This window comes from Daphnia magna, linkage group LG1 (assembly GCF_020631705.1).
Source record: "Daphnia magna isolate NIES linkage group LG1, ASM2063170v1.1, whole genome shotgun sequence".
NCBI classification, from domain to species: domain Eukaryota; kingdom Metazoa; phylum Arthropoda; class Branchiopoda; order Diplostraca; family Daphniidae; genus Daphnia; species Daphnia magna.
This window is the reverse complement of record NC_059182.1, coordinates 1234828-1252786: the sequence shown is the minus strand read 5'-3', so window position 1 is coordinate 1252786 and position 17959 is coordinate 1234828. Positions and strand designations below refer to the sequence as shown.

At 40.2% G+C, this 17959-nt stretch overlaps 6 protein-coding genes across 14 annotated transcripts; 3 read left to right on the top strand and 3 right to left on the bottom strand.

Annotated features, from left to right (window-relative positions):
• The first annotated feature begins 3629 nt into the window (after positions 1 to 3629).
• LOC116920130 (fatty acid hydroxylase domain-containing protein 2) lies at positions 3630 to 5769 on the top strand. 4 transcript variants are annotated; one of them, XM_032926214.2, is made up of 6 exons: positions 3630 to 4115; positions 4194 to 4300; positions 4370 to 4509; positions 4586 to 4770; positions 4837 to 5231; positions 5322 to 5769. In XM_032926214.2, exons 1-5 carry the CDS (start codon positions 4018 to 4020, stop codon positions 5219 to 5221), a joined length of 915 nt encoding a protein of 304 aa, XP_032782105.2. In that variant the 5' UTR covers positions 3630 to 4017; the 3' UTR covers positions 5222 to 5231; positions 5322 to 5769. The 4 variants fall into 4 exon arrangements, with proteins under 4 accessions (XP_032782105.2, XP_032782114.2, XP_045023400.1 ...); XM_032926223.2 differs by having other exon boundaries at positions 5305 to 5769; XM_045167465.1 differs by having other exon boundaries at positions 4837 to 5234; positions 5305 to 5769.
• Positions 5770 to 5854: 85 nt separating this feature from the next.
• LOC116920177 (fatty acid hydroxylase domain-containing protein 2) lies at positions 5855 to 7507 on the top strand. Of its 5 annotated transcripts, none has more exons than XM_032926300.2 (7): positions 5855 to 5889; positions 5965 to 6071; positions 6155 to 6307; positions 6384 to 6490; positions 6549 to 6658; positions 6804 to 6961; positions 7026 to 7507. In XM_032926300.2, the coding sequence occupies exons 3-7, from the start codon at positions 6210 to 6212 to the stop codon at positions 7393 to 7395; spliced, it is 843 nt and encodes a 280-aa protein (XP_032782191.2). In that variant the 5' UTR covers positions 5855 to 5889; positions 5965 to 6071; positions 6155 to 6209; the 3' UTR covers positions 7396 to 7507. The 5 variants fall into 5 exon arrangements, with proteins under 5 accessions (XP_032782191.2, XP_032782180.2, XP_032782169.2 ...); XM_032926289.2 differs by having other exon boundaries at positions 6777 to 6961; XM_032926278.2 differs by having other exon boundaries at positions 6549 to 6688.
• A 45-nt stretch (positions 7508 to 7552) lies between these two features.
• Positions 7553 to 8220, bottom strand: LOC116920235 (protein jagged-1). Its single transcript, XM_045179813.1, has 3 exons — positions 8148 to 8220; positions 7754 to 8080; positions 7553 to 7665 (listed from the first exon to the last, which is right to left on the bottom strand). The coding sequence occupies exons 1-3, from the start codon at positions 8218 to 8220 to the stop codon at positions 7553 to 7555; spliced, it is 513 nt and encodes a 170-aa protein (XP_045035748.1).
• Positions 8221 to 10207: 1987 nt separating this feature from the next.
• Positions 10208 to 11064, top strand: LOC116920943. 2 transcript variants are annotated; one of them, XM_032927133.2, is made up of 3 exons: positions 10208 to 10366; positions 10455 to 10542; positions 10623 to 11064. In XM_032927133.2, exons 1-3 carry the CDS (start codon positions 10349 to 10351, stop codon positions 10796 to 10798), a joined length of 282 nt encoding a protein of 93 aa, XP_032783024.2. In that variant the 5' UTR covers positions 10208 to 10348; the 3' UTR covers positions 10799 to 11064. The 2 variants fall into 2 exon arrangements, with proteins under 2 accessions (XP_032783024.2, XP_032783015.2); XM_032927124.2 differs by having other exon boundaries at positions 10210 to 10366; positions 10620 to 11064.
• Positions 11065 to 11444: 380 nt separating this feature from the next.
• On the bottom strand, positions 11445 to 13896 carry LOC116919681 (SEC14-like protein 2). Its single transcript, XM_032925697.2, has 8 exons — positions 13543 to 13896; positions 13094 to 13163; positions 12971 to 13014; positions 12568 to 12907; positions 12179 to 12459; positions 11978 to 12117; positions 11765 to 11913; positions 11445 to 11686 (listed from the first exon to the last, which is right to left on the bottom strand). The coding sequence occupies exons 1-8, from the start codon at positions 13588 to 13590 to the stop codon at positions 11589 to 11591; spliced, it is 1170 nt and encodes a 389-aa protein (XP_032781588.2). The 5' UTR covers positions 13591 to 13896; the 3' UTR covers positions 11445 to 11588.
• A 214-nt stretch (positions 13897 to 14110) lies between these two features.
• LOC116919554 (SEC14-like protein 4) lies at positions 14111 to 16296 on the bottom strand. Its single transcript, XM_032925574.2, has 8 exons — positions 15961 to 16296; positions 15668 to 15737; positions 15551 to 15594; positions 15142 to 15481; positions 14782 to 15062; positions 14582 to 14721; positions 14376 to 14524; positions 14111 to 14307 (listed from the first exon to the last, which is right to left on the bottom strand). The coding sequence occupies exons 1-8, from the start codon at positions 16006 to 16008 to the stop codon at positions 14195 to 14197; spliced, it is 1185 nt and encodes a 394-aa protein (XP_032781465.2). The 5' UTR covers positions 16009 to 16296; the 3' UTR covers positions 14111 to 14194.
• Between the last annotated feature and the right edge of the window lie 1663 nt (positions 16297 to 17959).

Sequence of the window (17959 nt, the reverse complement as noted above, 5' to 3'; positions counted from 1 at the left end):
ATGTCAAAGGCTTCGCTTTTTGTTCCTCCGCCATCGTCTTATTCGCTGCGAGTGAAATGAAAAGCGGACGACTGTACCCAGCTAATTTGAATAACAGTTTGATTACCGTTTGGTGACACACTTTTGTTTTTTTTTTGTTTTTTTTAAGAGAAGAAACAAACTTTCATTCTTGGCTGTTAACGTCTATAATTGTTTCTTTTTGCCAAAAAAAAAATTACAAAATAAATGCTGCGGTTTGGCTGTTTAAACCGAGAGATTTCTACATCAGCTTTTAGCTATTTGTCTTTGTTTTCTTTGTACGTGATAAGCCACACGACTATATTTTGAAACATTTGCATTCGTACAATTGCGAAATGTGTTGATATTAAGCGCATAACCGGACAGGGAAAAAAAAAAAGAGTTAAAATAATTAGTAAAAAAAAAATTTTATTTGCAAAAAGCTATTCGATGTATTTTCATCGAACCTAAAAAATTCGAAGAGATCGCCAAGAATAATGGATCCCAATGTGTAAAACACGGCAACGATCTTTCAACGTCAGCGACGACAAGTTGGGGATGACGTGAAAGAATAGCGACACGCGAACTGCTCGCTTGTATAACATCAGCAACCAAATAACAATAGGATATTGCTCATTTTTTCACGCCATGCTACCGAATGACTGGTCTTTACTATACACGGTTGACAAGAATATATAAATGAAACCTACGACAATAAAATGGAATTCAAAACTCCCAAAAATTGGAAAACTTTTCGCGTGTGGATCTCTTGATGGACATTGACAACTGCCATGCCATTGATGGCCCTGGAATATGTTTTAAAAAAACTCCCCGTCTTGTTATGGGCGTTCCTTAAGACTCCAGCTTTCACTCAAGTAGTAGCTAGATTTTGTGACGTCGATGTGCTCGACACATGCGTAGTTTGTTGAATTATAAGTCGAAATTTCCCGCTCCGGATGGGCCGTTCTTAGGAAAATGTGTGGCCTACGTGACTAAGGTCACGTCATCTCTGTCTGATAATCATCTATAAGGATGAACTGTTGGTGCTGTTCCAGCAGGTTGCAGCCTTAAAAAAAAAATCAGGGAAATCTAGGTTATCGTCTAGAACCTGTGGCCAATGAGAGAGAAAAAGGAAGGTTCTTTTTTTTTGGCTCTTCTTTAGACATTTTTGTTTATTAGTTTTCTATATGACTCGAGGAGCTTTTTATCTGAATTTGCTGTATTTTTGTTTTGAAGTGAATTTGATAGACACGTTTTTCTTTGATTTTTTTTGGTTTCGTGCCAGTCCTAAACTATATACGAGTAGTATACAGAATCAAACGATCTCGGATTACAGCCAAGTTTGTTTACGATCGCTACACCTGACGTGTGTGTAATTTACTACGTTACTGTTTGATTGACATAGAAAACGAAAATTTTATCTTATATTAACTGATGTTGTATTTAAGTGCGCATTTTACTATTTGGCGAAGGGATAGAGTCTTATGCTCACTTGATGCAAGTAAATGTATTAGCCTATTAGTGTATAGAGTATTTACGTAGAGCAGCATTTAAGAGGCCGAATGTGAAAGTTAGAAAGAGAGAGGAGGACAAACGTGTAGAATAAAATGAACTAAAAATTTAGAATATCTATAAGGGACGTTCATTAGTGACGTACGGTGAATAAGGGTAGACTACTAGATATTGCCTAATCCGAGAAAAATTTGATCGGGCGAAATGTGCAAGTGAACGGCAGTCATCAACTTCTCGTTACGGGAGGACGTTGCGCAGCGCTTGCTACCTCGTACATACCTGCTGAGCTTTCACTCTCTATAGGATATTCATTCCACCTGCATCCTCACACGGTTCTATAATGTAAACTCACCTAGACTTCTAATAGTAGCTAACCCTTTCTATAGCCACCTCCCCCTTTTTTGTGTACTCGTTTTGCCTTTAAATAGCAGGGCAGTGTTCCAGCGCCGGTATCAGTGAGTATCCTACAGTCAGCCAGTTCATGTGAGACAAACCTTTTTTTCTTTGCTTTTTGGGCTGAATGCAAAAGCCGTTCCAAGAAGGATCGCTAAATTCATCCAAAGACATTCTTTTGGGTTCTTTTGAATAATTTTCTTATCAAGTTGGAGGGGCCCAATCATCAAACGCCGAGGAGGGCAGCAGAAGTTGGAATAATGGAAGCCATTTTGGAATCCAACAAGTCCCTCTGGAAGCGTACAGGAAACATGGCTCTTGTCGTCGTTGGGGCCCTCTCCATTTTCCTTGCTTCGGTGGAAGAAGTCCACCTGTATGTCAAGAAAATCCTATTTTTTAAAATTCAGATTTTTTAAAATGTCATCTATTTATTATATTCCAAGGGATCTGGAACAATTCTGGACAGATCTAGGAGTGCCATCTCTACTGCAGCGCATCTTACCCTACGTAGCGGCTGGTTAAATTCAATTTTTAAAAAACCAACGGAGGAAACCAAAACAAAACACACATTTAAAAAAATGTTGATTGGAAAATCACGTGATATTAATTCTTCAGCCAAAAACAAAAATAGTTAAATGACGAACGAAATACAATCTTATATTTTACGAGTTTTGATTTTTAGACTATATATCGATTGTCACTGCAAACAGCGTGTTGTGGGAAGTTGATGGAACTTGAACGCGAATACGTGAAACAATAACAATCGAAGGCGTTTTCTCTTTTGTTTTCTTTTCGACAATTGTAATGTGTCGAATCACGAAACACCAATTAAACGATGGCAATAATACGTCATTCGGCGACCCGTGCGACAGGTGTTGCAGCGGATACAACTCGTTATTTTCTCAAGCGTGCATAAAAAAGGCGACTTTCTCTTTCAAAAAGTAGAGAAACAATTTTTTACACCATAGCCCGGAAGGATTGGTGCAAATGATTCATGGAAACTCTTTGAGACGGATCGCTTTTGAAACATGACGGATTATTCTTGAGATTGTTAAATCAACCGCCCACATTGATTTTTTTTTTATTATTACGTGAATAAAATCTGCACGATCTAATATGTGCGGATCTTAGCTGTTTTTTGTTTTGTTTGCTTTCGGGATTCCGTAATTTTCTACATCCGGAGGCAGATATTAAAATGCTGGCAAACGCTTTTGACGTTTCTTGTATACAAAACCGTGTTACATTAAGGTAACTGGGAATACGTTCCCAGAAAAAAAATTTTCACCAAATATTTATCATCGTTGACCGCATTCCTTCCGGCTGTCACGCAGTTAAATTATTTTTTTTTTAATTTTGAGGCCGGAACGGCGCGTCTTTCCCGACAATGTTCAAAGAATCATTCCATTGCCGACGAAAAACGGGTATTTAGTGGTGGGTGGAATTAGTCACAAACACAAATGTATGTAGAAATGCAATTCAATCGTGAAAGGGAAATAAGGAAAAATAAAAATTGAAAAAAAAAAAAAAATGTCTACGTTGCCAATTTCCATTGTTGGATATATTGTGTTTCTAATCACGAAGCTAGACGTCTCTGCGTACATTAAGACTGGCGGCAGCAGACGACGTGTCTTGATTGTAAAAAAGAAAAAGAAAATGCCCGAGGAGAGTATCGTAAAAGGTTCCTCGAAATTGTGTTATTGTGTTAACATTTCATCCCTTTTTGTCTGTCTTGCATTTCCTTTCTTCGATTGAGCTACAGTTTAGCATTGGAACTGTTTAATATTCCGCAGATTTCACTGGCCAAATTTCCAAGAAAATTCCCGTAGAAGCAGACAACAGAATGGAACAAGACGATGGACATCAGGTGATGTCTATGACCTTTATTCTTCCCCTTTGACCTCAATAGAAGGAGGAAATCCCTTAAAGGGAAAAAACTATAGAACCACCGTTACAGGCAACCTATCCTTGAACAATACCCCGAGTTGCTGGAGGCCATTGTTAAGGTAGCAACAGCTGTGGAGTGCGTATCTCTCTCATTTCAGTCTTGGCTTCAGTCCCATGGACGTCAGTTTTCTGGTGGGGGTGCGTTCACGGTAACTTGTCGACCTTTACAAGATGAAAAACGGTTGGTTTTCATCGAATTCCAGTGACAAGTGGCGAGTTTTTTACGGCATTGTTCCTCTTATTCTCCTCTGCGTGGGTATCCCGTCATTGTGAGCTAAAAACGTTATTTTAACTATCCCAATGTGTTGTTCTCTTAACTCGGTTTCTTGTGTGGATGTACGTTATAGGAATCATGTGGCGAATGAGTGGAGCAGCCTTGGATTACGGATGCAATCTCGTTGGGAGAGAATACTCGACTTGATCGGAGACGACAGTTTCTATCTCTACGTTTACGGTATTTATTCAATGACAGAATATAAAGCAATCGATTTAAAATGAAGGATGAACACTTGGAGGAAAACAGGAATGAACGCGTGGAATATCATTTTGTATTGGTCTGTCGGGCTGACCTATTTAATGGTCGAGACTTGTACTTGGCCAAAGTGGCTCCAACTTTGCAAAATTCAACCTACGGCCGTCATCGATAAGAAACGTCTTTACTCGGTATTTGTGTTTGTTTTACTTGTAGAAACACACTGGTTTTATAACAAACCATGTTTTGCATGTGATCGAATCGCAGTTGATTACGGCCAATCTGTTCAATCAGTTTTTCGTTGCCGTTCCGTTCTCAATCTTAGGCTACTACGTACTGAAGTTTCAAGGAACTTCACCATCAATTCGAGAATTGCCAACATTTCTACGATTGATCACTACATTTGCCATTCTCATTCCCATTCAAGAAGTTCTAGCTTATTACACCCATCGGTAATGACAAGCACAAATCATCAAAGTCCCTCACATATCCACATGTTTTCTTCAAACTTTTCACAGGATGTTCCATCACCGACTGCTTTACAAATGGACCCATAAATTGCATCACGAATGGACGGCTCCCATAGCCTTGTCTTCCTATTACAATCATCCACTAGATCACCTGATTGGCAACATATTGCCATCCACTTTAGGCTTATCGCTGACGAACGCCCATTTTTTCACGTCTTGGCTATGGTTGACGTGGGCGACTCTTCGCACTCTGTCGGATCACAGCGGCTATCACGTGCTGCCCTTTCCGTCGCCGAGACGTCACGATTTCCATCATCTTAAATTTACAGAATGTTTCGGTGTTTGGGGACCCCTGGATTACCTGCACGGCACGGAGACCCTCTTTCGCGCTAGCCTATTGGCTTCAACCGAAACAACTAAGAAAAACCACTGACAATAAGATGGTTGTACTTAACCAACCAAATTAACCTAAAAGGAAATGAATAAAATTTTTAATTTGTATTTTTTTTTGTTTAGATTTGTATTATATTTAGATATGTGATAGTCCAACAGCACTTACGGAAGGATATATTGCGTTTGGGAATCCAAGTAAATTACACAATTTTTGTGGGTTCTTAATCCATAAGGCTCGTTGGGTTTGTTCCGGTGTCTTCACATGCGCATTGTATAGGGATAGAAGAAGAATTAAAAGGGGTGAATTTGTTCCAAAAAAGGGACATTACGGAAATGGAACACGAAAGCGGTTTGACTGTTGGAAGATCCCCAACGTGAAAGCAAAGATAATGTGCAAACACGAGCGACAAATGATTTTCTAAGGGACATCGTAATAACAGGAATTATTTTCCCACATTACATCGAGATCTAAATGTTTAAAAATTGTGAATTGTATGTCAACCCTTGAAAGTCGGATCGAACTAGAAATTATGCGGTTAATCGTGCTGCAGTAAAATGCGATCAAATAAATGCCAGTTAAGTATCTTATCTGACTGCATTACAAATTAGAATATCTTCCGAGGAAATGGAACTGAAAATTGTGTTTATGTGTCAACATCCCGTTTCTTGTTATCGCACAGTTCCTATTCTTCAATTGAAGCAATACAGGTTAAGTATATATTTGACTTGTTTCATTTTCCTCCAATTTCCATTTATTTATTTATTTTTTTTTTTGTACAAAAGGTTCTAGTACAGCAATCAGAATCATGTGCCTTTTACCTCCTTTACCTCTTTGGCCGGCCGTAATATGTGGAGAACTAGATAAACTACTTGGTCATCCTATACCCGTTGTAAGAAAACTGTCCTTAAACTAGAGCACAATGTAGTGGAAGACTCTTGAAAATTGTCATGTTTTTAAAATTTCTAATGTCAGTCTAGGCTCCAATCCCTCAAAAGGCAGTTGTCGTTGATGATTACGTTGTTTCAAGATGAAACGCGCTTGGTTAACGATGAATTCCAGTGACAAGTGGGGAGCTTTGCACGGCCTTGTTCCTCTTCTATTTCTTTGCGTCGTTATTCCTTACTGGTGAGAGCTAAATCGTGTTTCATTAGGGATTTTGTTTTTCATTTTAAAATGTTCAATTTCTGGATCATCGTTACAGGAGCCACGTTAAGAATGGGTGGGGCAACCTCGGATTAAGGATGCAAACTCTCTGGGAGCGAATGTTCGACACGATTGGCGATGACCAATTCAATCTCTACGTTTACGGTATTACATTTCATACTTAATTTTTAAAAAATAAGTCAATTGCAACGGTTAAGAAAAGGACTGAACGGCTGGACTTTTGTCTTGTACTGGTCCATCGGTTTGGCCTTTTTACTGGCGGAGACTTGTGCTAGGCCAAAGTGGTTGCTTCGTTACAAAGTTCAACCGAAGGTAATCGTCGATCAAAAACGTCTTTACTCGGTATTTATTTTTAATTAACATAAACACCTTGCATGAAAATAAATATTGTTTTATTTTGAATTACACCTCTGTCTATACCGAATTACAGTTGATAACGACCGTTCTGTTCAACCAGTTTTTTGTGATGCTCCCATTTTCAATCGTCAGCCACTACATTCTAGAATATCAAGGAACCTTACCACCAATCCGTGAATTGCCGACATTTCAACGATTTCTTGTCGTTTTTTTTATTCTTATTTCAACCCAAGAAGTTGTAGGTTACTACACCCATCGGTAATGAGAAGAACAAATCATCAAAGTCCTTCACATCCACGTGTCTTCTTCAAACTGTTAACAGGCTGTTCCATCACCGACTGATTTATAAATGGACCCACAAATTGCATCATCAATGGACGGCTCCCATAGCTTTGTCCGCCTATTACAATCGTCCATTAGATCACCTGATTGTTAACCTGATGCCGGCCACCATAGGATTGCCGCTGACCAACGCTCATTTTTTCACGTCTTGGCTATGGTTGACGTGGGCGACTCTTCGGACACTGTCGGATCACAGCGGTTATCATGTGCTGTCGTTTCCTTCACCCAGACGTCGTGATTTCCATCATCTCAAGTTTACAGAATGTTACGGTGTTTGGGGGCCTCTGGATTACCTGCACGGCACGGAGACACTCTTTCGCGCTAGTAAATCTTCAAGCAAAACAAACTAAGAAACGTCACTGACAATAAGATACTACCATTTTCTTTCCTTACTTTATTCACTTGGGTAATGCGAGCCAATGTATTGACCAATTAATCAATAAAAGGCCAATAATAACAGAAGAGACGAATAACCAATGCCTAAAGGCTACTCTAATTTGAGTCCGTTCAGCAAATTTCACACGATTTCTTGCAGTAATTGTGCATGTAGATTGGACTGCTGCTACAGTACCCTGCAGTTGCCAAGGATGAGCAATAGACGTTGTCGTCTTTGCAAGATGCTGTACAAAACAGTGCACGTCGAGTTAATTACAAACATATACAACGTATGGAGGTTTGTTGAAACGTTTAGTATAGAATCGTGCTTACTAGATATAAGGTGACAACCAGTTAGCGGATCACCACTCCTTCCAGACGGACAGACGCAAATTGGATTGTGGTTGACTACTTGACACTTTGCATCACGGCCACATGTCCCAGGACAAGGATCTTGGCATTTGAGGTTCACGCAGGCCTCAGACGGGGCGCACTCTGAGCTCGAGACACATTCCGGTCTACATTCTGGTGGTATTCCGGAATAACCCGGCTGACACGCACAAACCGCAGCGATGTCAACGGATCTGCATGTGCTATGCGGACCACAAGGAGAGGGATCACATTGTTTAGCATGTGGGGATCTTGGGGCTCTTGGGGGTACTAAATATGAGGTTGTAAACAAATCAGAAATGTTTCATCACGTAATCGCTCGAATTCATGTTCTTACCTTTCACGGGGATTGGCCTGCAAAAATCGTATGGATCTCCGTTGTACGATTCTTTGCAACTGCAGACGGGCATATGATTGGACACCGTGCAATTGGCATTTATCCCACAATACTCCACACAAGGATCAAACACAGTGGTTGTAAGAGCAGCGCAAATTATGAGGACAGTCCGTGTTCAGAACACAACCAAACCCATTCGACAGCTCTGCCAGTCGAACGACTTGCCAATTCAGCCCTTCAATCCTATAATGAAAACGTTGAAACTAACCCACCGTATTTGCTGTCTATAACGTACGGAACAATTCTGTTTGGCCCAAGGTTCGGCTTGTCATCCACAGATTGGCGATTCGTAGAATAGTCCGCGATATGAGATGAATTCACCAAGGAGAAAATGGAAGAAACACAAAGAAAAACACGAAACCCAAAATCCATTTCGTCCTTATGAAATGAATCTTACGAGTTATATAATATCTAGATGTAAAAAATGGACTCAACCCTGTAAAATTATCGAGTATTGTGTCAAGTGAAACTTACACGTTGGGTAGCACCTCAGTAAATGCCACGCAGATGATTTCAGGTAAGCATATAATCTGCCCAGCTATATGACGAATTAGTGCATCCGGGAATGGGATTCGTTTCGTTGACAAAAGGGAAGAGAGCTGACACGTCGCAGTGTCTGAAAAGGCACACCTGTTCGAATTGTGCATCAATGCCACTCTTTAAAATTCAGGTGTCTTACACCTGCGATTCGTCGCTCGCAAAGGCATGTCCAACCGAACGACCCTAGGATCCGTCTCAACCATCCAGCTATTATCTTGGATGTAATCCAAAGCTTTTAATAAGATCTTTAAGGTGTTTAAGCAAAACTTAAATGGCACTGTTATTCAAGCAATTCATTTTGCTATATTGACAATTATACCAAGAGAACAAACATAGCTAATCTAATGTTAGTCCATTCAGCAAATTTCGCAGATCCTGATCAGGAAGGCCGACCTCGAATTGATTTAGTTAATGTTTATATTTCTAATTTGCCTACTGGCGTTTCGTTGATGGTCGCCTTTCTGCATAGCACCTTCGGCAATCCTGGAGGGGGGGGTGCAATATTTTTCTTTGTCTTTTTGGCGTCCATATACTTCAATTTATTACTCGTAAAATGCTATTCTAGTTTCCAGGAAGAAGCACAGCTAAAGGTGGGCGTTAAAAATTAAGGACGGGGCCCAGACTTTCTCCTAAGAACGAAACTCAAAAGACAAACCGATGATGACAGGTATATGCAGGTGTTTCACTGAGTTTGGCTAGATCTGCTATACTCTGTACACAATCAGCCACGTAGGGTTCGGATAATGAGATACTTCACAGTTTTATGTAATTGAGTAGTATTAATACCTGCTGATATTGGGATGGCGTTCTCAATCAGGTGAAATCCAGCAGGTAAACGCAGTTTTCACGATGAACAAAAACTCTAAATAGTCGTGATGACTTACCAAACGCTTTTGGCAACACGAAGTTGTAAGGAAAAAAATTGTTTTCATAATTCCCAACATGTTTTTGCAATTCCTTCGCAAAAAAGCTTCTTCGCATTCTAGGAAAACTACTTGCGTATTGCATCGTAGGTCAGAGACTAAATTCGTGATCGTGACGAAAAGAACGAGGACAAGAAACTTCACGCGTCTTTTTCTCTCTCTCTCTATCTCTTTCATCTGCTCTTTTAATACGTTCAGATGTATGTCAATTGTGCTTCTATACTTCTACAGCATTTCAGGTAAAAGAAAAATGCCCAATATGGTCTGCCTGTGCCTCGGCTTTACCTATAAAACGAATATTAATGATCATATGCTAATGGATCCTCTAATATACGAGGAAAGAAGGAAAAAAATAATTGTAGTGTTTGCGAACAAGGACGAAAGAAGAACGTCTGGGCAAGCAGTGGCGTGTTTGGCCTTAAAAAAGAAGCTCATAACACGAACGTCTGAAACAAAGAAATGCGAGGAGTCCCGCGCCGATAGGAAGAGAAGTATACCGTGACCAACAACATACGGTATTTTCTAAATTACAGCACTGCAGGGCAGAGCATTCGCTCTTTGGAGAAAATTAGGTTTCCGTGCAGAAAATGTAGGCTGAAAAGCTGGGTATATAAGCAGCGGCTTCAGTTCTACATTTTCATCAGTCACTCGACGATTCAACGCAAACAACAAACAACAATGGCTTCTATCAAGATGGTAAGTCCCTCTTTTCTTGCATTCGCTGTTTGAACAATTAGGGATGATCATGTTTCGTGCAAATGTTTCATTCTTGCTATTGACGTAGATCGTTCTGTGGGCCTTCTTGGTCGTTTTGGTTGCTGCAGTCAATGCCGCTCCCCGCTATTTCATCATCGATGATGGCGAAGTTGATGGTAAATGCTATTCCATGATGTCATAAGGACAATCCATTGCTAACACTGTATCGTGAACAAACTTGATTGTTTTGCAGTAGCTGCTCCTGCTCCGTTGGTTCGCGTCCGTCGCCAGGACAAGTACGTTGCATCGGCCAGCGGTGGCAATTACGGCAAGGGAACTGTTGGCCCCGTCTACACATTCGTCAAAACCGACCCTAAGGCCAACTTCAAGTGGGGAGTCCGCCACAAGGCTGGAGTCCAATACGGTCGTTAAATAGCAATAGCCAGGCCGACGTTCCCCTAACCCAGATAATCTTCCTCAAGCTGGATCTTGAAACGATGAAAAAGACTTACATTTCACGCTATTTGTTCACCCATCCATTCATTTTTGTTTTTTTAAGTCACCCCGGCCTTAAAATCATAACACATGATCATTCATTTCAATTCTTTTGGATTGTCTGTCGTGAGTAACCCCTGTTATCTATTGTCAGTTGTTACTGTCTGCAGCGTTAAAAAAATACAAACCTAAATTTAAATTCATTTTTCTAACATCTCATTCCACATCAGTTTGATTTTCAAAATTTCGTCAGAGTTAAAATTCCAGAAAAGTTCAAGAAACTGTACGGAATGTTTTTGTTTTTTTCGTGTGCAAAATATTTTTACTGCGGGGGCATTGACTTTTGCGAAAAAGTAACGGATTCAAAAGCGCAAATAGTTATGGGCTTCTTCTGCAGGCAATTACGTATTCTATACAGAAATCCAACCACGGCCTGAGCTGTTGATTCTCGTTGGAATCCGCAGTTGCTTCTAAATCGAAAAGCCCATTATTTAACAATGATTTAAATAGCTTCAGTTCCAGTTCCACTTCTAAATAGAACATGCTGGCCACGATAGAACTCTATACATAGTTAGAAATCTACCACGTTTCATTGCGATTTATTTCACGCTGTAAATGTTTACAATGTACGAAACTAAAGTGTGTAAGATATTTAGGTTATTGTGTTCCATCACTCGCGCAGACTGTACGTTTAACTGCGATTCTTCTTCTACCCTAAAATTATTTATCATTCTAACGGACTGGTATCGAGGAGTTCAATCGTAATGGCGTACCAGATGTTCTTCGAACGGAAGTAACTGAAGCTATTGTCAAACTCAACGACATCTGCAGGTGTACATGTAGAATGAATCTTTTTAGATGAAATGAAACAGTTTGATTGGAAAAGAAAAACAACAAACTTACAGACACCGGTGCCATCGCAATGGATTTCGCCTTCTTCCGATGAAACATGACAATCCACACGTTCGTGAGGAACGACCGGAATCAACTGGCTATCCTCTTTGCGGTAAATGGCAAATGCGATATCGCCCCCTTCCGAATGGAAATCCCACCTTGAAGTAATAATAGTATAATATAAGAAATTGACTTCCGCAATTTAAAAAGAATATTTGTTACTTTAAAATGTCTCCGGCTTGTGTGACTTGAAATTCCAATTGCTCTTTGGATCCGCTGGAGATCGTCAAGCAATTCTTATTGGTCGCATCCAGTTTGCTCGTACGGTAGTAACACTTTGGAACTTCCCCACCCATATTCACCTGAAAATCCATAATGTTCTCATTTTAAAATTTTAAAGAATAAATAGAGCATTACTATCACCATAGTAATGCAATTGGGATTTCCATCGGGATCGGTCAGAGTTCCTCCGTAACAAGCAGGTAATTCTTGGGGATGGAAGTCTTCCAAAAGAGCTGCTTTCCATTGGTCAGCATCGTGACCGTAGATTCGAACTTTATTCCTCGTCTTCTCATGCATAAAAGGTTTCGACAACGAGTAGAGAATGGAATAAATCTTTGGAGCGTTGATCACGAAAACTCGTCGTAGAAATTCCGGATAGTTTGCCTCGTTCATCTGCAGCATTTCAAAGCTAATGTCGAGGGCTATACGCATATATAGATAAAAGCAAACTCGATTCATCTAAAATTCCTATAGCTTTGATCAAATATAGCAACTCAATTTATCTTTAGAAATGAATAAGAATAACGCACCCGGTTTGTAAGTGATGTGACGCATTGAAAATCCGGTCATGTCCAGGATGAGCGTACACTGGCCGATGGACGTAGGGGATGGAGTGTATCTCTCTGGATTGTTTTTAATTTCCAAGATGCTCTTCTCGAAATTCCGAATCACGTACATTAAATAATCTTTCTTCTTAAGGGAGAGGAGGAGGCCCTTCAAGTCCATCGCTCCGTACCGAACGATCAACGTGTAACTCTTGTACTTGTCGGCACCGGTGTGACCAACGGCGAAGTATTTAATCATCACTTCCGGTGACTCTGAATCATCTTTCATTGCGTCGATTCGATTTTTTTGGCGCCATTTCAGCGACTGGTTTAAAAAGATTTTATTTTGCGAACAACATGTCAAGGAGTTCGAATGAAATTTGCTTACGTTTCGCAACATCTTTTCGGCCTTGGCTACATCGAAATCACGAGCTACAAAACAAAGGATAAAATTCGTTGTGATCATTTTGGGCTCGTCCAATTTATGGTGGGGATAAATCAAACAATATACCGATAAGCCATCGAAGAAGGTAGACATCGTCCGAGTCCGGCAGTTTGCAATCTTTAACGGCCTCCCGAAACTGTGGGGAAAACGACGCAATATGACATCTATTAGAGTATAAGCAAATCGTGATGTTCAGCCAGACTAAGATTTACTTTCTTTAGGCTACCAATGAATCGTAACAGAATCGGTATTAAAAATCATCCCATTATCAAACATTTATCGTGAACCCCATCGAAAGAACGGATGGGATTGAGCATCCCAGATCATGTCCCTGGCAATTTAAAATGTGGGACGAATCATGTAATACACGTATCTTCTTATGAGGGAAGGTCATGCATTCACCTGATAATTCCAACCAAATAACCACACTCGTTTCTCGTTAGTAGATGAAAACATATCACACCTTTAGATCTTCTGATCTGCCACCGTAGAAGGAAAAATGAAGAAAATAGTACCTGCTTTAGGGTATCTCTTTGGTCGTTGTTAAGCTGCCTGAGATCCATTTTCTATACAGAAAGTAGAACTCATCAACGATGGAATGGGAACGAACGATGAACTTACAGGAAGTATATACGAGGCTGATAGAGACACTATAGACAGTGCGTTAACACCCCAAAATATTAATGAAGACGAGCAATTAAGAGAGGCTTGTACAAATCAAGAGGAAGAGAATCCCAGATGTGTATACCACCAAGGTATTAACAGATTGAAAACTAGCCGCCAAGTTCAATACGTTGCGACAGGGAGAACAAATGCCCCACAAACTGAGGTGACTGTTTCCCTCCAACTGAGGAATCACAAAAGAAAAAACGCGCTGCACTTGAAATAATCAACTTGTGCGAAGCAAAACCTGTTCCAGTGAGCGAGTTGTGCTTGTATTTTAAGGATGTTGCCCTACCCAGTTTGAGAATTCCCGAGATTCTTGCCTAGAGCGATCAAAAAAGGGCCCTCCAGAAAAACTAGTGCCCATCACGCAACAGAAAACACGTTTAGATGTGGACAAACAAATGAAAACAATTTTGGTTTAATATATTGTAAGCAGTTTATTATTTAGTGACATAGTGTTATGTTCTTGTTCGCATTTGATTAAATTGAATTTACTCCACGTTATTGACGGGAGCCATTCTGGTAACCATCAGGTTTCGCGGATTGTATTGAAATCGAATACCAAATCTTCTTTGAACGGAAGTAGCTGAAACTGTTGTCGAATTCCACAATATCTGAGAATGAAAAATGTTTGCTATTAAAGGTTAATTCGAATCTATAATCGTGTGTGAGACAGACTTACAGACACCAGCGTAATCACAACAGATTTCGCCTTCTTCCGGTGAAACGTGACAATCGACACGTTCGTGTGGAACGACCGGAATCATTTGGCCATCTCCTTTGCGGTAAATGGCAAACGCGATATCGCCTTCTTCCGAATGGAAATCCCACCTTGGGTAGTAATTAAACAATAGTATGAAATTCTCTTCTTCAATTCTTAAAAATTACTTTAGGATAAATCCAGTTTGAGTGACTTGAAATTCCAATTGCTCTTTGGACCCGTTAGAGACGGACACACAATTCTTATTGGTCGTATCGGGTTTGCTCATCAGATAGTAAGACTTTGGAACTTCACCACCCATATTCACCTAGAAATTCATCATATTCTATAATTAAGAAGCTTCAACAGTAAATAAGTCAATCATCACCATTGTAATGCAGTTGGGATTTCCATCGGGATCGGTCAGAGTTCCACCGAAACAAGCGGGCAATTCTTGGGGATCGAAATCTTCCAAAAGGGCTGCTTTCCATTGGTCAGCATCGTGACTGTAGATTTGAACTTTATTCCTCGTCTTCTCGTGCATGAAAGGTTTCGCCAACGAGTACAGAATGGAGAAAATCTTTGGAGCGTTGATGACGAAAACGCGTCGAAGAAATTCCGGATAGTTTGCCTCGTTCATCTGCAGCATTTGCATGGCAGTGTCAAGGGCTACGTCCAAAACGAAAATAGCGTGCAATTCAAACATTTTTTTTTGTGCAATAAAACATGGCAATGCTTTAAAGAATACCCGGTTTGTAGGTGATGTGACGCATTGAAAATCCGGCCATGTCTAAGATGAGAGCCGCCTGGCTGATGGTCGTCGGCGATGATGTGAACCTCGCCGGATTGTTTCTAGCTTCCACGATGCACTGCTCCACAATTTTAGTGACGTGCGTTAGATAACCTTTCTTCTTGACGGAGAGGAGGAGGCCCTTCAAGTCCATCGCTCCGTACCGAACGACCACCGTGTAACTCTTGTACTTGTCGGCACTGGTGTGGCCAACGGCACAGTATTTAGTCAGCACTTCGGGTGCCTTCCAGTCTTCTATGATTGTGTCTATTCGGTTTTTCTGACGCCATTCCATTGACTGATTTAAGCTACTTATTAATCGACAATTTAATTGAAAAAGATATGTGGAAAATGAAAACACGCTTACGTTTCGCAACATCTTTTCGGATTTGGCCAAATCAAAATCACGAGCTAGAAATGTACAGAGTGTCGTCATTCATTTCACATTAGAGACATTTTTAAGGGGATAAATCGTATACGATACCGACAAGCCATCGAAGAAGATAGACATCGTCCGAGTCTGGAAGTTTGCAGTCCTTAACGGCTTCACGAAACTGTTGGAGAAAAGAGTTTTTTAAAATCTTACTTGCTTAATATCAATGGAGTTAACAAACTAATGGAAATGGCGTTAGTTTATGATCTGTTTGCAACATTTTTATTCTTAAACTCATATCAAAATGCAACGTTTGAGATTTGGCACCTCAGGTGATGTTATTGAACAGAAAACTGTGCGCACGAAATGATGAATTAAATGGGAATGGTGTGTTTAATTAATACCTGCTTTAGGGTAGCTCTTTGGTCGTCGTTGAGCTGGCTGAGATCCATTTTCTCAGAACTGGAATTCAACGATGAAATGGGGACAAATGTTGACCTTACAGGAAATACAAGGGCTATATAACAGAGACACTAATGAATAAAACAAGTCGAAATATTAGTGACAAATATCAAGGTCGGCTTGGATAAATCACCACAGGAAAAGATTCACACTAATTCCAGGTAATGACACAAATTTAAGAAAAAATAGCCTTTGACTTTCAACGCGCTGACAGCGGGAAAGAACAAATGCCCTACTAACAGAGTCCACTGTTTATATCCTACTAAACAACGAGTAGAAGGAAAATAAAACACAACTGAAAACAATCAACTTGTACGAAGCGAACAAACCTGTTGCGTCGAGGTGTTTCAGGTTTCTTCCTCTTCTTTTTGATTTGTTTTGAAGGATCTTGTTATTCTATCTAGGTTTAGACTTTCTGAATTTCTTAGAGAACAATGCCCTGCAGAGCTCAAGCAGAATTTCAAAAAAGAAGAGAAGGTAACTGTTTGATGACACTCACATCACGGAGCATTTTTTCACCTTTTAATCAAATCAAAATCGTGGGATTTAATTGAATCGGAGGAGATAGTCATCGTTAGAGGATGGTAGAGTGCGATCTTTTAGTTTGATGGTGTGCAGAGAACGACCTTACCATCATCCAGCCCTCTAAGTGATGCGAATTCATTCTCGGAACTGCATGACTTTCTTATATTCGTAAGTCCATTTTTGATAGTGGAAATATTGTGTTATAGCAATCACACCAATGTCTCGAAACTTGTGCTGCATATAGGCAAATAAAAAGCTATAGGCTACTCGTTTTAAAGCCATTAGAAATCGGTGTCAAATTTAGTAACGTCATCGAGCCATCGTTTCATAGTGGAGATCTTGCTATGGCAATGCCCAGTTGGAATAAACTGTTTCCGTTCCAACTGAAAAAGTATTTCGCGGTTGACAACTTGTTGCAATCACGAATCCAAGGCGGGTGCGAAGCCAACGCGGAGTTGGTTATCCACTATCCTATACTCCTCCCAGCGGGTCTATTCAAATACTGCTTCAAGTGTCATTTTTTACCGCTAGATGGTAAAGCTAGTTATCTATTTATTTAGGAAATATACGGTCAACCACGATATAATAGGAATCAACTATGTAACAACAGGTGTCTACAAAAAAGTGGGTCAAACGGCGTACAATAGATCTATGCTCACCCATTAAAAGTCGTTTATAAATTTGCAATTCAACATACTGTCTTGGTTTTCTAGCTGGCAAAAAGCATAAAGAGTAAAAAATAAAGTTCACTGTTTCTTTTTGCTTCCATGTAATTCCAAAATTATATTCATCTACTTTTATACTGATATAGTGGCGATTTCAGCTGCAACGTTTTAGACCCTTGGATTCACGGTATGTAATTGGGTGACTAAGGAATCTTCCTTGGTACAATGGGCGACTGAGTGGAGATTGAAAGGTAAGGCTGGATGTGTGATCTGACGCGCAAAGTACATTTGGGCCCACCGTGGCATGTGGTGAGAAAGGGCTAGGTCGGAGACCGTCCAGACGCAGGCTGGGAGACATGATCGAATTTGTCGAGGATCATTTCCGTGGGATGCCCCCATCCATTACTGTGATATTCGTGAAGTGTATTAAGTATAACGCATTGATATGATGGTAAATCCCGTGACTATGTGAGAACAGATATTTATTCCGGTGGGAATACCCGGAAACCATCTGACTCCTGTGAGGATTACTACGCACACACTACGGTGGATCACTCAACTTTTGCGAGTCTAGTTTTAAAAAAAAACCCCTTCCTTAAATATTTTTCCTAGAAGCATTTTTTTTTTTATTAGGCCATATCCAGTTTCAAGCAGATTCTATCCTTTTAAATGAGTGTAGGTTTAGACTTTCTGAATTTCTTAGAGTCAATGCCAAATAAAAAAAAACTGTTTGCCACTGACACTGAATCGC

What these genes read in the sequence shown, in the direction of transcription:
- LOC116920130 (XM_032926214.2), top strand. Translation starts at nt 4,018, where the DNA reads ATGAAAAACGGTTGGTTTTCATCGAATTCCAGTGACAAGTGGCGAGTT. An exon ending in ATAAGAAACGTCTTTACTCG is followed by an intron (nt 4,510 to 4,585) that starts GTATTTGTGTTT and finishes ATCGAATCGCAG; the next exon opens with TTGATTACGGCCAATCTGTT. An exon ending in CTAGCTTATTACACCCATCG is followed by an intron (nt 4,771 to 4,836) that starts GTAATGACAAGC and finishes AACTTTTCACAG; the next exon opens with GATGTTCCATCACCGACTGC.
- LOC116920177 (XM_032926269.2), top strand. Translation starts at nt 6,210, where the DNA reads ATGAAACGCGCTTGGTTAACGATGAATTCCAGTGACAAGTGGGGAGCT. An exon ending in ATTCAATCTCTACGTTTACG is followed by an intron (nt 6,491 to 6,548) that starts GTATTACATTTC and finishes GGTTAAGAAAAG; the next exon opens with GACTGAACGGCTGGACTTTT. An exon ending in GTAGGTTACTACACCCATCG is followed by an intron (nt 6,962 to 7,025) that starts GTAATGAGAAGA and finishes AACTGTTAACAG; the next exon opens with GCTGTTCCATCACCGACTGA.
- LOC116920235 (XM_045179813.1), bottom strand. Translation starts at nt 8,220, where the DNA reads ATGCCCGTCTGCAGTTGCAAAGAATCGTACAACGGAGATCCATACGAT. An exon ending in CAGGCCAATCCCCGTGAAAG is followed by an intron (nt 8,081 to 8,147) that starts GTAAGAACATGA and finishes CCTCATATTTAG; the next exon opens with TACCCCCAAGAGCCCCAAGA. An exon ending in TGGTTGTCACCTTATATCTA is followed by an intron (nt 7,666 to 7,753) that starts GTAAGCACGATT and finishes TGTTTTGTACAG; the next exon opens with CATCTTGCAAAGACGACAAC.
- LOC116920943 (XM_032927124.2), top strand. An exon ending in CGATGATGGCGAAGTTGATG is followed by an intron (nt 10,543 to 10,619) that starts GTAAATGCTATT and finishes ATTGTTTTGCAG; the next exon opens with TAGCTGCTCCTGCTCCGTTG.
- LOC116919681 (XM_032925697.2), bottom strand. Translation starts at nt 13,590, where the DNA reads ATGGATCTCAGGCAGCTTAACAACGACCAAAGAGATACCCTAAAGCAG. An exon ending in CCGAAAAGATGTTGCGAAAC is followed by an intron (nt 12,908 to 12,970) that starts GTAAGCAAATTT and finishes TTTTTAAACCAG; the next exon opens with TCGCTGAAATGGCGCCAAAA. An exon ending in ATCCCAATTGCATTACTATG is followed by an intron (nt 12,118 to 12,178) that starts GTGATAGTAATG and finishes ATGGATTTTCAG; the next exon opens with GTGAATATGGGTGGGGAAGT.
- LOC116919554 (XM_032925574.2), bottom strand. Translation starts at nt 16,008, where the DNA reads ATGGATCTCAGCCAGCTCAACGACGACCAAAGAGCTACCCTAAAGCAG. An exon ending in AAAGAGCTACCCTAAAGCAG is followed by an intron (nt 15,738 to 15,960) that starts GTATTAATTAAA and finishes TTTCTCCAACAG; the next exon opens with TTTCGTGAAGCCGTTAAGGA. An exon ending in TTGTGATTACGCTGGTGTCT is followed by an intron (nt 14,308 to 14,375) that starts GTAAGTCTGTCT and finishes TTTCATTCTCAG; the next exon opens with ATATTGTGGAATTCGACAAC.